This window comes from Equus caballus, chromosome 22 (assembly GCF_041296265.1).
Source record: "Equus caballus isolate H_3958 breed thoroughbred chromosome 22, TB-T2T, whole genome shotgun sequence".
Taxonomy (NCBI): Eukaryota; Metazoa; Chordata; class Mammalia; order Perissodactyla; family Equidae; genus Equus; species Equus caballus.
In genome coordinates, this window is record NC_091705.1 from 20340495 (window position 1) to 20352643 (window position 12149).

The following is a 12149-nucleotide window of genomic DNA, read 5'->3' on the forward strand; positions in this document are numbered from 1 at the left end:
CGCGAACTTAACCACTCGGCCACGGGGCCAGCCCCCTGCCATCTTTTTTATTTGAGAATCTTGTAATTCCTTCAAGAGCTGTAGGTCTTTTGTCTCTGTCCTGAGGGTGGGACAGGAGTCCCAGGCTAGGACAACAATGTGTGAAAATGGACTCTAGCTTCAGGAGCCCCGCATCTGGCTGTTGAACAGCATCAGGCCAGGAGGGGATGGGACCTGAGAGGGCTTATTGTGCTGTTTATCTCATGTCCCTCCTAAGGTCTTCACGGTCATTCCAGACTCTGGCTCTGACTCATACCATTTTCTGTATCTTTCCTACTAGATTCCTTCCAGAATTGTTCCATTTTCACTAGTTTTAACTGATAAGTTAGGGCTTTTCTTTACCAGCCATTCAGGAGCTATCCCTGAGTTGCTTCAATTTTTTTTTCTTTATAACTTTTAGCAATCTTTTTTTTATTGAGGTTATGATAGTTCATAACATTGTGAAATTTCAGTTGTACATTATTATTTATCAGTCATATTAGAGGTCCACCACTTCACCCTTTGTGCCCGCCCTCCACCCTCCTTCCCCCTGGTAACCACTAATCTGTTCTCTTTGTCCATGTGTTTGTCTTCCACATAAAATGGAATCATACAGACTTTCTCTTTCTCTATCTTGCTTATTTCGCTTAACATAATACCCTCAGAGTCCATTCATGAGTAGCTCCAATTTTTTTTTCCTGGCCTCCTGAAGCCTCTACTTTTATTTCTCTTTCCCTAAAGCTTGTATAGCTTTCTTCTAATTTTCTTGGTGCTGAAAGGAGCATTTTGCAGGTATTGACACATACCCAAAAATATCCATGAAGACCTGTATACCAAAAGAGTGACCACCATTTCAGACTTGTTCAGAACTTGAGCTCAAGCCAAAGAAGGAGTTGGTGAGAATGTGGACATGCTGGGATGTGAAGAGTATGCAAGTAGTGAGAAGTCTTGAAGAAATACCTCCAACTCTAAGTGGCTTGGGACTAGTCATGGTTAAGAAGGAAGGCTGAGAGCCAGCCCTGATGGCCTAGTGATTAAAGTTTGCTGCTGGGGCTGGCCCTGTGGCCGAGTGGTTAAGTTCATGCCCTCCACTGCAGTGGCCCAGGGTTTCCCTGGTTCAGATCCTGGGTGCAGACATGGTACCACTCATCAGGCCATGCTGAGGTGGTGTCCCACATGCCAAACTAGAAGGACCCACAACTAAAATATACAGCTATGAACTAGGAGGGCTTGGGGAGAAAAAGCAGGGGGGGAAAAATATTGGCAACAGTTGTTAGCTCAGGTGCCAATCTTAAAAAGACGAAAAAAATAAAAATAAAGTTTGGTGCTTACCCCTGCTGCGGCATGGGTTCACTTCCCAGTCACAAACCACACCACTCGTCTGTCAGTTGCCATGTTGTGGTGGTGACTCACACAGAGTGACTTAACTAGGATATACAACCATGTACTGGGGCTTTGGGGAGGGGGGAAAAAAAAAGAAGGAAGGCTGTTATGTTGGCTCTTAGGGAGGATAGGCAACTTGAGGGAATTTATGGGAGCATAAAGATACTCTTCTTCTAGCCCAAATGTGTCTCTGATCAAGAAGCAGTTGTAGGGAAGCCTGCAATTGAAGTCATGCAATGAAGTTGTCTCCCAGTTCTGAGATGTATTTCATGATAACTTGAATTTTCCTTAGAAACTCTCCAGTGTTCTTTTGAATTGTGCTTTAAAGCGGTATTTTGTGGTCTGTTTCTTATGAGTCTCTCCCTGAAGATTTAAGACTGACAACTGATCTAACTCTGTTTTCTCATTTGATACAGGCTTGTATGACCATCTATGACATTCCCGACTTCTTGGGAGGAGGGGGGTGCTTAGGATCAGTGGTCTTCTCAGAATCATTTTTGACATCTCAGATCTTGGTTAAAGAAAAAGGTAAGTGTATATAGTCTTTGGAAAACAAAATTTGAACTTTATTTTTTAGCAAAGTAAACCATAAACTAAATCAAAAGACCAGCAATAAACTGGTGAAAATATTAGAGCACTTATGATAATCAAAAAGGGTATATATCCTAACTTATGAAGAGCTCTTACAAATTAATAAGAAGACAAGCTACCCAATGATAAATGGGCAGAAAATATGAAGACAGTTCACAGAAGTGGAAAACAAAACAATTAAATTTATATATATATATATATATATATATATATAAAGTATATGTCTTCACACATAGAAATATATGTGAGTATATACGGCCTTACTAGTAGTCAGGAAGAAGAAATTTGAGGGGCCAGCCTGGTGGCACAGCAGTTAAGTTTGCATGTTCCACTTCAGCAGCCTAGGGTTCACTGATTCGGATCCCAGGTGCAAACATGGCACTGCTTGTCAAGTCATGCTGTGGCAGGCGTCCCACATATAAAGTAGAGGAAGATGGGCATGGATGTTAGCTCAGGGCCAGTCTTCCTCGGCAAAAAAGAGGAGGGTTGGCAGCAGATGTTAGCTCAGGGCTAATCTTCCTCAAAAAAAAATAGATAAATAGAATTAAAATAGTAAAAAAAAAAAAAGCAATTTGAAACAATAATTAGATCCACATTTTTACTCATTATGTTGGCAAAAAATTCTAGAGAATGATAATATCCAGTGCTAGTAGGATGAGTCTGATAATGTTCTGTTTGATTTTTAACATGTACACCCATACTACCTTGATAAAAATTAAAAGTATAGATAAAAAGGACTAATTCCCAGGACTCTTCATTTAAATATGTATTTCTATTTGTTGTAAAAAATAGCAGAGTTAGTCACATGGAAAAACCTTTCTCTATCCCCTCATTAGTCTCCCTGTCCCCAGATGAGGAAATTTTCGTTTTCTGAGGGCTCTGTATACTAATAAAGAGGAGCCTTTGCTCCTGAGACGGGGAAGGGTGTTAAGCAGTCTGGGGCCTACAAGGTGGGTTCAGGTGGTGGGCAGTAACTGGCATGTCTGTGGTCTTCCTACAGATGGCACTGTTACCACAGAAACCAGCTCCATAGTCCTGACAGCCACCATACCCAGATTCTGCTCCTGGCTGGTTAGTATCATTCAGCGGGTGAAAGTGGATGTAAACATGGAGAAATCAGGGAGAACATTTGAGGAAGAGCCTCTTCATTGGGTCCCTGGTGGGATGTCAGATCCTGAACTAGCTGCTGTTCGGGAATGGAATTTTTTATCTCAGCTCTTCTCTTTATACAAATGAATCTAGTTTAACTCTCTCATAATCTTGGGAAAGTTCCAAAAGAAAGGAACTGAGTTATCTCAGTGCTAGTTTAATTGTGAAAGGAAGAAATTAACACACTCGTTTTACAGATGAGGAGACTGAGGCTTAGAAATTGACCAACCTGTCAAAGGTCACACTGATAGTGAGGAGTGGATTATGTGACTCCCTTCTCTCATCAGAATGGTTGCTGCTGAGTTTTTACAGTAATCTCTTTAAATGTGGAAGGGTTCCATCTTCATCAGTGGGACTTTGTCTGGAACTCCAGTGCCTTGGGACACAAAGTAGGACAGTAGTGAGTCTGGTAATGGTCTAAGAACCTGTTTTAGAATCTGTTTATATTCTATTTCTACAATTCTGACATGAATAGGAAAGAATAAGAGTCATTCTCTAACATGAATGTGTTTAAATGAGAACACACTCAGAAAATATTTAATATGTTCTCTTTCCTTCACCCCTATAAATAGTTGTTTTTCTCTGAAGTGAAATGTAAGTGGAGACTCACACATCCTCTCCACGTATCATAGGCTTGTTTAGCTGGACCTCAGGTCCCAGTGAGAGAGCCCACCATGCCCTTGGACTCTGAGCCTTGGTGACTGGCAGCCAAATCTGCTAGCCGTCTGGTCCTGAGAGCACTGGATCTGGTGGAGGGACTACCCAGTCAGTCTCCTGGAAATATTGGGACACGGGGGAGACCTAGCAGAGTTTTTCTCTTGAAGTAGTAAACTGAAAATGTGCACTCCTTTTGGACACAGGTAGAAGATAGTGAGGTAAAATTGTCTGAGAAAACCCAGCAAGCAGTGAAGGTAAGCAGCCTTCTTATTCTTAATGTTAACATCGTATCAAAATGAAAGTGAAGAATTTATAAACATAATTAGAAATACTCCATCTTAGAGCTAATCAAATGGATCTGTACCTCTTTGTCTCAGTTCCTATTTGCATTCTTCCCCTTCCCAGTAGAGGTCTAGAAATAACTATTTATAGGGTACGCAATTAGAAGATTCTTTCTGCCATTTAGACTTTTTGGTGTTTTTTAAAAATATCCTGGTACTATTAAAAGCAGATGTCAGATTGGCCTAGACATAAAGGGCTATGAGGTCAAGGCCGTAGGCCAAGGAGAGCTGCATCCAGTGCATGTAAATCCACTGGAACATAAACAAGCATTGCAGGCTTCGGTGCCCAGACTCAGAGAGGACTTTATATTCTTTTTCTCAGCACAAATCAAGGATGCCAGTAACATGTCAAAGAGCCAGGTAATGCCAAAGGCCATGGAAAAAGTTGGGTGTGTTTGAGGCTGACTCAGCAGCTTTTGTAGACAGACAAACTTGGGCAGGACTTTTGATTCTGTGCATGTTTATGCTATAAGTCATCTGCTCTTTGTGTTTGTTTGTTTTTAAAGGGGGATGAGTGTTTCCTGGGCACTCTTCTAACAGGAGGAGAAGGAGTATATCTTTATTCCAGCAATCCACAGTCCTGGCCTGAGGAAGGTGAGCAGCTATGACTTTTCTATTCTTGGCTGTATCTGGGTCCCTCATTTGCAGGTATAAGCATGGGGTTTGTGATTAATAATACATCTGATATTTGAAAAGACTTTTTGGTGTAGAAGTGTTTTCTTATAGCTTTTCTGCTTTGATCCACTCATTTTGCAGTTGAGGAAACTTGTGCTAGGAAGGGCTGGCCTCAGAGTTGCACCTGGTCCTCTTGTTGCTGCCTGAGGATTGCTCTCAGAATGCGCTCTCAGAGCAGCAACATGTCCAGAAATAGAATCTGTGGATGTAAACAAAATAGGGATTAGTTTTTTTTCTATCGCTGTGTAACAAATTACCATGAATTTAGTAGCTTAAAACAGCACGCATTTATTATCTCACAGTTCTGTAGTCAGAAGTCCAGGCAAGCCTGGCTAGATTCACGTTTAGGGTCTCATAAGGCCGAAGTCAAGGCTTCAGCCAGACTAAGCCCTTAATTGGAGGCTCTGGGGAAGAACTTCCTCCCAAGCTCACCCAAATTACTGGCAGAATCCAGTTCCATTGGATTGTAGGACTCAGGTCCCCATTTTTTTTTCCTTCTCTTTTGCTTCTTCTCCCCAAAGCCCTCCAGTACATAGCTGTATATTCTAGTTGTAGCTCCTTCTAGTTCTGCTATGTGGGACGCCGCCTCAGCATGGCTTGATGAGTGGCGCTAGGTCCTCACTGAGGATCCAAACTGGTGAAACCCTGGGCTGCTGAAGCTGAGCACATGAACTTAACCGCTTGGCCGTGGGGCCAGCCCTTGAGGTCCCCATTTGTTGCTGGCTGTCAGCCAGGACCACTCTTAGCTTCTCCTCCCAGAGGTCTTTGCCCTGTGACCCCTCCATCTCAGTAATAGAGAACCTCCCTTGTGTTGATGAATCTCTCGTACTTCCAATCTCTGTGAATTCCTCTTCCGCTACCAGCCAGAGAAACTCTGCTTAAAAAGGGCACCTGTGATTAGAGGAGGGCTACTCAGTCAGTCTTCCTTTTGCCGTATGATGTTACACAAGCACAGGGGTAACATCAGGATGAAAGTGATGGGGACCATTTTAAATTTCTGCTTACCACAGTCTACTCTCTGGCTCCCACAATTCATGTCCCTCCCACATACAAAATACAGTCACCCCCCTCCTAAGGGCCTCATCCCATTAGGTAACAGTTCAAAGTCCTAAATCTCATCAGCTCAAAAATCCAAAAACTCATCATCACCATCATCTAAATCAGGTGTAGGTGAGACTCTGGGGGGTAGTCCATTAAGTACAGCTCCTGAACGCAATTCCTCTCTATCTGTGGACCTGAGAAACTAAAGAGACAAGTTATCTGCCTCAGCCCTCCCAACACCCAAGGTGGGACTGGCACAGGATAATAGTTACAGACATTCAGGTTCAAAAAGGAAGAAAAATGAAAGATAAAAAGGAGTTACCAGCCCAAGGCAGCTTTGAAATTGAGCTGGACAAACTCCAGTTCCTAGATTATGTTTCAGGACCTGGGAATTGTCCTCCATGGGCCTTAGCTCTGCCCCCTGGGCTCTTGGTTTGTCCTCTGAACTCTTTGTTTTGTCCTCTGGGCTTGTGGCTACACCTCTGTCTTCCTTCCTTTTTCATGAAGGTGGCGCTTTGTAGCTGAGGAGTTTTATCAGCCTACTTCTTGCTAGTAGAATTTTGGGAGTCTGACAGTCTCCTTTCATTTCATACTCTCTCTGTCCCTTTCAGTCCAAGCTGCCAATGTTTCTGCTGATAAAAATTCTTAAGAACTTTACTAGTCTTGCATGGATTTCATGGAGATTCATTCCATGCTCCTTTTTGGGTTCCTCAAGATAACATTTTCTCACGAGTCCTATTCTTTCCCTGTAGGATATAGCCATTTTGTGGAGGAAGAGTTGTGACTTATTCCACAAATTCCTCAACTTCTACTAAGCAAATCCCCTTTCTGGATAATTTTATCTTTTTGAAAATATTCTGTCCAGTGGCAAATTCCTCTCTGTGTTCTCCGATCAGTGGTTTAGCTTCTGCTACTTCATTCACATAGAAGACAAAGCACAAGGAGTTCTGGTACTCCACAAAATGCTGGAGTGTGAGTCATAACGTTTGTTATCATGCCTGTGCTATGGCTGCTGCATTTCTGCCTCTCCATATCCTGGTGCAGAAAACCAGAGAGTTAGGATCATTTGTTGAAATCAGAGGGTGTATGACAGTACTAGCCTTGGGGCAAGATGCATAGTATTTTAAAAGTAGGTGGTTGTCCTCTGTCATAGTTGAGCCAGTTATAATATTTAGCAAAGATATTTCCCAAAATCAGTTTGCACCTTCTTAGTAAAGCTCCTTGTTGGAAAAATAATCTTATATTGTATTGAGTTAATCCAGCAAGATTCAGTGTATCCTGAGGTCTCTACACAAGAATAAAGGGTACAGCCAGGGATTCCTGGAGCCTTGTTAGTCACACTCTTTTGAGAGCTTAGATTCCAGACTTTCTTAGTTCCTGAGAGAAATGTAGTTTGAATCAGAGGATCGTTTTCTGAGGCAGGAAAATTCAGTAGGAGCAGAGAATTTAAGTAGGAATCTCTTCTGGCTTTGTGTTAAGCATTTCAGCACTGGGGCTCAGGTCAGTTTTGTGGGGCTTGAAGTGACTACTTGGGGTCTCTCTTAAGGAAAAATAACACAAAATGGTTAGGGATCTTCTCAAGGCCTTGGAAGAGGGCTTGAGCAGGTGAGGGTTCCTGAAGCTTAAGTGTCATTAGTGTCTTGGTAAAACTGCCTCTACTTGAGACTGTGATGAGCTTGAAATTATCTGTTCCCATCCCCTAAAGGCATCCAAGAAGCTCTTCAGCATACATTATCTTGATTGATCTTCATATCCTGAGGCCCATAGAAGGTGAAAACTTGCCTGAGGTTATAGTGCAGGTTAATGGTAACATCTGGAGGGTAGTCCAGGTCTTCTGATTTTCAGTCCAGAGATGGCCCAGCGAACTATATATGGATAAAAATAGTACTTTGTTTTCCAGCTCTGAAACTTTGTCCCTTCCCCAGTTAGTGACTTCTGCTATCACGAGACTTCTTGTTATACAGCTTCCTATTCATTTATGTCCTTCATGTGCCCTTCTCTTCCCCACCCTGCTGACCTTGGTCAGGCAGGCTGCCCAGTACCTAATCTTCAGGAGCCTGCTTTAAAATTATACCACATATGCTTATATCCCTAAACAATGTCTTGTTTTTGAATGTAATAGAAATAGAACCACACTCTGTTCTTCTGGGATTGGCTTTTTTTGCTCAATATTCTGTTCCTAAGATTTGTCCAGATTGTTTTGTGTAGTCATACAGTTCATTCTCTTTCATGGCTCTATAGGATTCCTTTGTATAAAAATGTACTATTTATCCTTTTGACTCTTGATGGACATTTGGGTTGTTTATAATTTTTTGCTATTGCAGACAGTACTGTTTTGAGCATTCTTTTACAGGCCTTACAACATATCTTTCTTGCTGTATGTAAAAACATAATTGCCATCTGTTGTCTCAGTCCCCTGATTTTCCTGTTACATTTCTGGCTAGACACCCCAACCAGCATTGAGATCTTTGGCTAGTTGGTATGTTGGCCTTCCTTGAATGTTTGCCATTTTGGTTGCTATCGTTTTTGACTTCCCTAGCTATAGAATTTTCTGAGCTTTGCCCCAAATTAAGTCAGCCCCTCCTGCAGGCCTGCCCCTCTGCTTCATAAGACTTCTGCACCACAGAGCTGGAGGGGAGATCTTGTGAATAGCCCCAGATTTCCACTGTTCTTACCAAGCTTCAGTAGAATTTCTTGAATAAATGCTTTTCAGTTTTGTTGTACAACTTTGGTCCATTTCTAAAGTCCTTAAATAGTTGTCTTTGACAGTTAGTCCAGTTTTGTTGCTGCTTTCTTGGGAGAGGATTTGCCAAAACCCTCAGAGCCCTTTCAGAAGTCCCAGGCCTCAGGACTTTAGAAAGACATTTCACTTAGTGAAGAATTCTAGGTTGTAGTTTCTTTCTTTCTGTACATTAAAGATGTTGTTCTGCTCCACTGTCTTCTCACTTGTAATATTTCTGAGCAGAAATCTGCTGCTGTCGTTATCTTTGTTCCTTTATATGTAAGTTTTTTTCACTCCAACTGCTTTAAGGATTTTCTTTCTTTTTATCACAGATTTTAAGCAATCTGATTTGTGTGTTTGTGTGTGTGTGTGTGAGGAAGACTGGCCCTGAGCTAACATCTGTGCCAAGCTCCTTCTATTTTGTATGTGGGACACCACCACAGCATGGCCTGATGAGTGGTGTGTAGGTCCACATTCAGGATCCAAAGCCACGAACCCTGGGCTGCTGAAGCAGAGTGCGTGAACTTAACCACTACACCACCAGGCAGGCCCAGCAATTTGATTTTTATGTGACTTGGTGTGGTTTTCTTCATGTTGCTTGTGCTTGGGATTCATTTGGCTTCTTGGGTTGATGGAGTAATGGTTTTCCTCAAGTTTGGAAATTTTTTGGTTGTTATTTCTTTAGTTTTTCTCCTCCCCTTTAGGGACTCCAATTATATATGTTTGGCTGCCTGAAGTTGTCCCACAGCTCCCTGATGCTCTGTACAATTATTTGCAGTCTGTTTTCTCTTTGTGTTTTGTTTTGTATAGTTTCTATTTCCATGTATTCTGATTTACTAACCTTTTCTTCTGCATTGTTGTTATGAGTTTGTTAAATTAGCATTTGTTAAGTGGAGCACAGGGTGCTGGATGGTGAGCCAAGTTCAACAAAGGACCACAAAAGAAATTGAAATAGAGAAGATTACTCATAGGTCCTCCAGGAAGTACATGGCATGGCTCAAGGGGCCACACAGGGAGCTCAGGGCAGGGTGCAGGCAGAGAGAGGGCAGGACCCAGGGCACACACCTTTATTAGAGTTTGTGGGTGGAATACTTTGGGCTTCTCAGCATGCTGAGGCAGCAGTGCTGTGGAGGAGCTTAGCTAAACATTGAAGTGTGGTGAACCTATACAGAATTCAGGATGTTGCTTCCCTCTAGGTGGAAGAGAGAGGGCCATTGAGGAAGGACATTTGGGAGGCTTCAAAGTTACTAGTAATGCTTGATTTCTTAGGCTGAGTGGTGAATGTACAGGCATCAGGGTTTTGTTGTTATTTTGTTTTTTTCTTTAAGCCGTATGTGTGTATTTTACACACACTCACACAGGCAGAATGAAAATTATCCTGGCATTGCATCATAATGTTTCCCCAGAAGTGATAAATGTTCCCTCTTCACACAGGCTGGACCATTGGAGGATTTTTATGTACAAGCTTCAGCCAGTGTCTGAAGGAGGAAGACCCACGTTCTTTTTTTTTTTTTTTTTTTTAATTTTTATTGAGTTAATGATAGGTTACAATCTTGTGAAATTTCAGTTGTACATTATTGTTTGTCAGTCATGTTGCAGGTGCACCCCTTCACCCTTTGTGCCCACCCTCACCCCACCTTTTCCCCGGTAGCCACTAATCTGTTCTCTTTGTCTACATGTTTAACTTCCACATATGAGTGGAGTCATACAGAGATTGTCTTTCTCTATCTGGCTTATTTCACTTAACATGATTCCATTAAGGTCCATCCATGTAGTTGCAAATGGGATGATTTTGTTCCTTTTTACAGCTGAGTAGTCTTCCATTGTGTATATATACCACATCTTCTTTATCCATCATCAGTTGATGGGCACTTAGGTTGCTTCCACGTCTTGGCTATTGTAAATAATGCTGCAATGAACATTGGGGTGCATGGGACTTTTGTAATTGCTGATTTCGATCCCTTTGGATAGATACCTAGTGGTGGGATAGCTGGATCGTATGGTATTTCTATTTTTAATTTTTTGGGAAATCTTCATACTGCTTTCCATAGTGGCTGCACCAGTTTGCATTCCCACCAACAGTGTATGAGAGTTCCTTTTTCTCCACACCCTCTCGAACATTTGTTACTATTTGTTTTGGTTATTTTTGTCATTCTAATGGGTGTAAGTGGTATCTTAGTGTAGTTTTGATTTGTATTTCCCTGATGATCAGCAATGATGAACATCTTTTCATGTGCCTATTGGCCATCTGTATATCTTCTTTGGAGAAATGTCTGTTCATGTCTCCTGCCCATTTTTTGATCGGGTTGTTTGATTTTTTGTTGTTGAGTTGTATGAGTTCTTTATATATTATGGAGATTAAGCCTTTGTCAGATGTATGACTTCCAAATATTTTTTCCCAACTAGTGGATTGTTTTTTTGTTTCAATCCTGTCTTCCTTTGCCTTGAAGAAGCTCTTTAGTCTGATGAAGTCCCATTTGTTTATTCCTTTTATTGTTTCCCTTGTCTGAGAAGACATGGTGTCCGAAAAGATCCTTTTAATACTGATGTCAAAGAGTGTACTGCCTACGTTTTCTTCTAGAAGACTTATGGTTTCATGTCTCACCTTTAGGTCTTTGATCCATTTTGAGTTTATTTTGGTGAATGGTGAAAAAGAATGGTCAATTTTCATTCTTTTACATGAGGCTTTCCAGTTTTCCCAGCACCGTTTGTTGAAAAGACTTTCTTTTCTCCATTGCAGGCCCTCAGCTCCTTTGTCAAAGATTAGCTGTCCATAGATGTGTGGTTTTATTTCTGGGCTTTCAATTCTGCTCCATTGATCTGTGCACCTGTTTTTGTACCGATACCATGCTATTTTGATTACTGTAGCTTTGTAGTATGTTTTGAAGTCAGGGATTGTGATGCCTCCAGCTTTGTTCTTTTTTCTCAGGATTGCTTTAGCAGTTCGGGGTCTTTTGTTGCCCCATATGAATTTTAGGATTCTTTGTTCTATTTCTGTAAAGAATGTCATTGGGATTCTGATTGGGATTTCATTGAATGTGTAGATTGCTTTAGGCAGAATGGACATTTTAACTATGTTTATTCTTCCAATCCAAGTACATGGAATGTCTTTCCATCTCTTTATGTCGTCATCCATTTCTTTCAGAAAAGCCTTGTAGTTTTCGTCATACAGGTTTTCCACTTCCTTAGTTAAATTCACCCCGAGGTATTTTATTCTTTTTGTTGCGATTGTGAATGGTATTGTGTTCTTGAGTTCTTTTTCTGTTAGTTCGTTATTAGAGTATAGAAATGCTACTGATTTATGTAAATTGATCTTATACCCTGCAACTTTGAAGAACCACATTCTTCATTGACATTTGATGTCTTGTTTTGCCCTGAGGGCTTGTCTTTCTCCTGTTGACCACCTGGGGATGCAGAGGTCAATCAAAGACAGAACCATGCTGCAATCCACTGCTGCTTCTTGGGTAGTGAGGGAGAGCTTCCTCTTAACTTGGGTTTTCAGACTCACAGAATGTAGGAGGAATGACAGCCCATCCAGTAAGGGCACCAGAGATGAGACAAGGAGCAAGGGA

The 12149-nt window shown here is 41.5% G+C and overlaps 1 protein-coding gene across 6 annotated transcripts in view; it reads left to right on the forward strand.

Annotated features, from left to right (window-relative positions):
* Positions 1 to 12149, forward strand: part of DNAAF9 (dynein axonemal assembly factor 9) — a 163090-nt gene that overhangs the window by 80933 nt on the left and 70008 nt on the right. For all 6 annotated transcript variants that reach the window (XM_070247774.1, XM_070247772.1, XM_070247773.1 and 3 more), the window contains 4 exons: positions 1818 to 1929; positions 2993 to 3063; positions 4002 to 4052; positions 4646 to 4733. In XM_070247774.1, coding sequence (XP_070103875.1) covers positions 1818 to 1929; positions 2993 to 3063; positions 4002 to 4052; positions 4646 to 4733 — 322 coding nt within the window. The remainder of the gene's footprint in view (positions 1 to 1817; positions 1930 to 2992; positions 3064 to 4001; positions 4053 to 4645; positions 4734 to 12149) is intronic.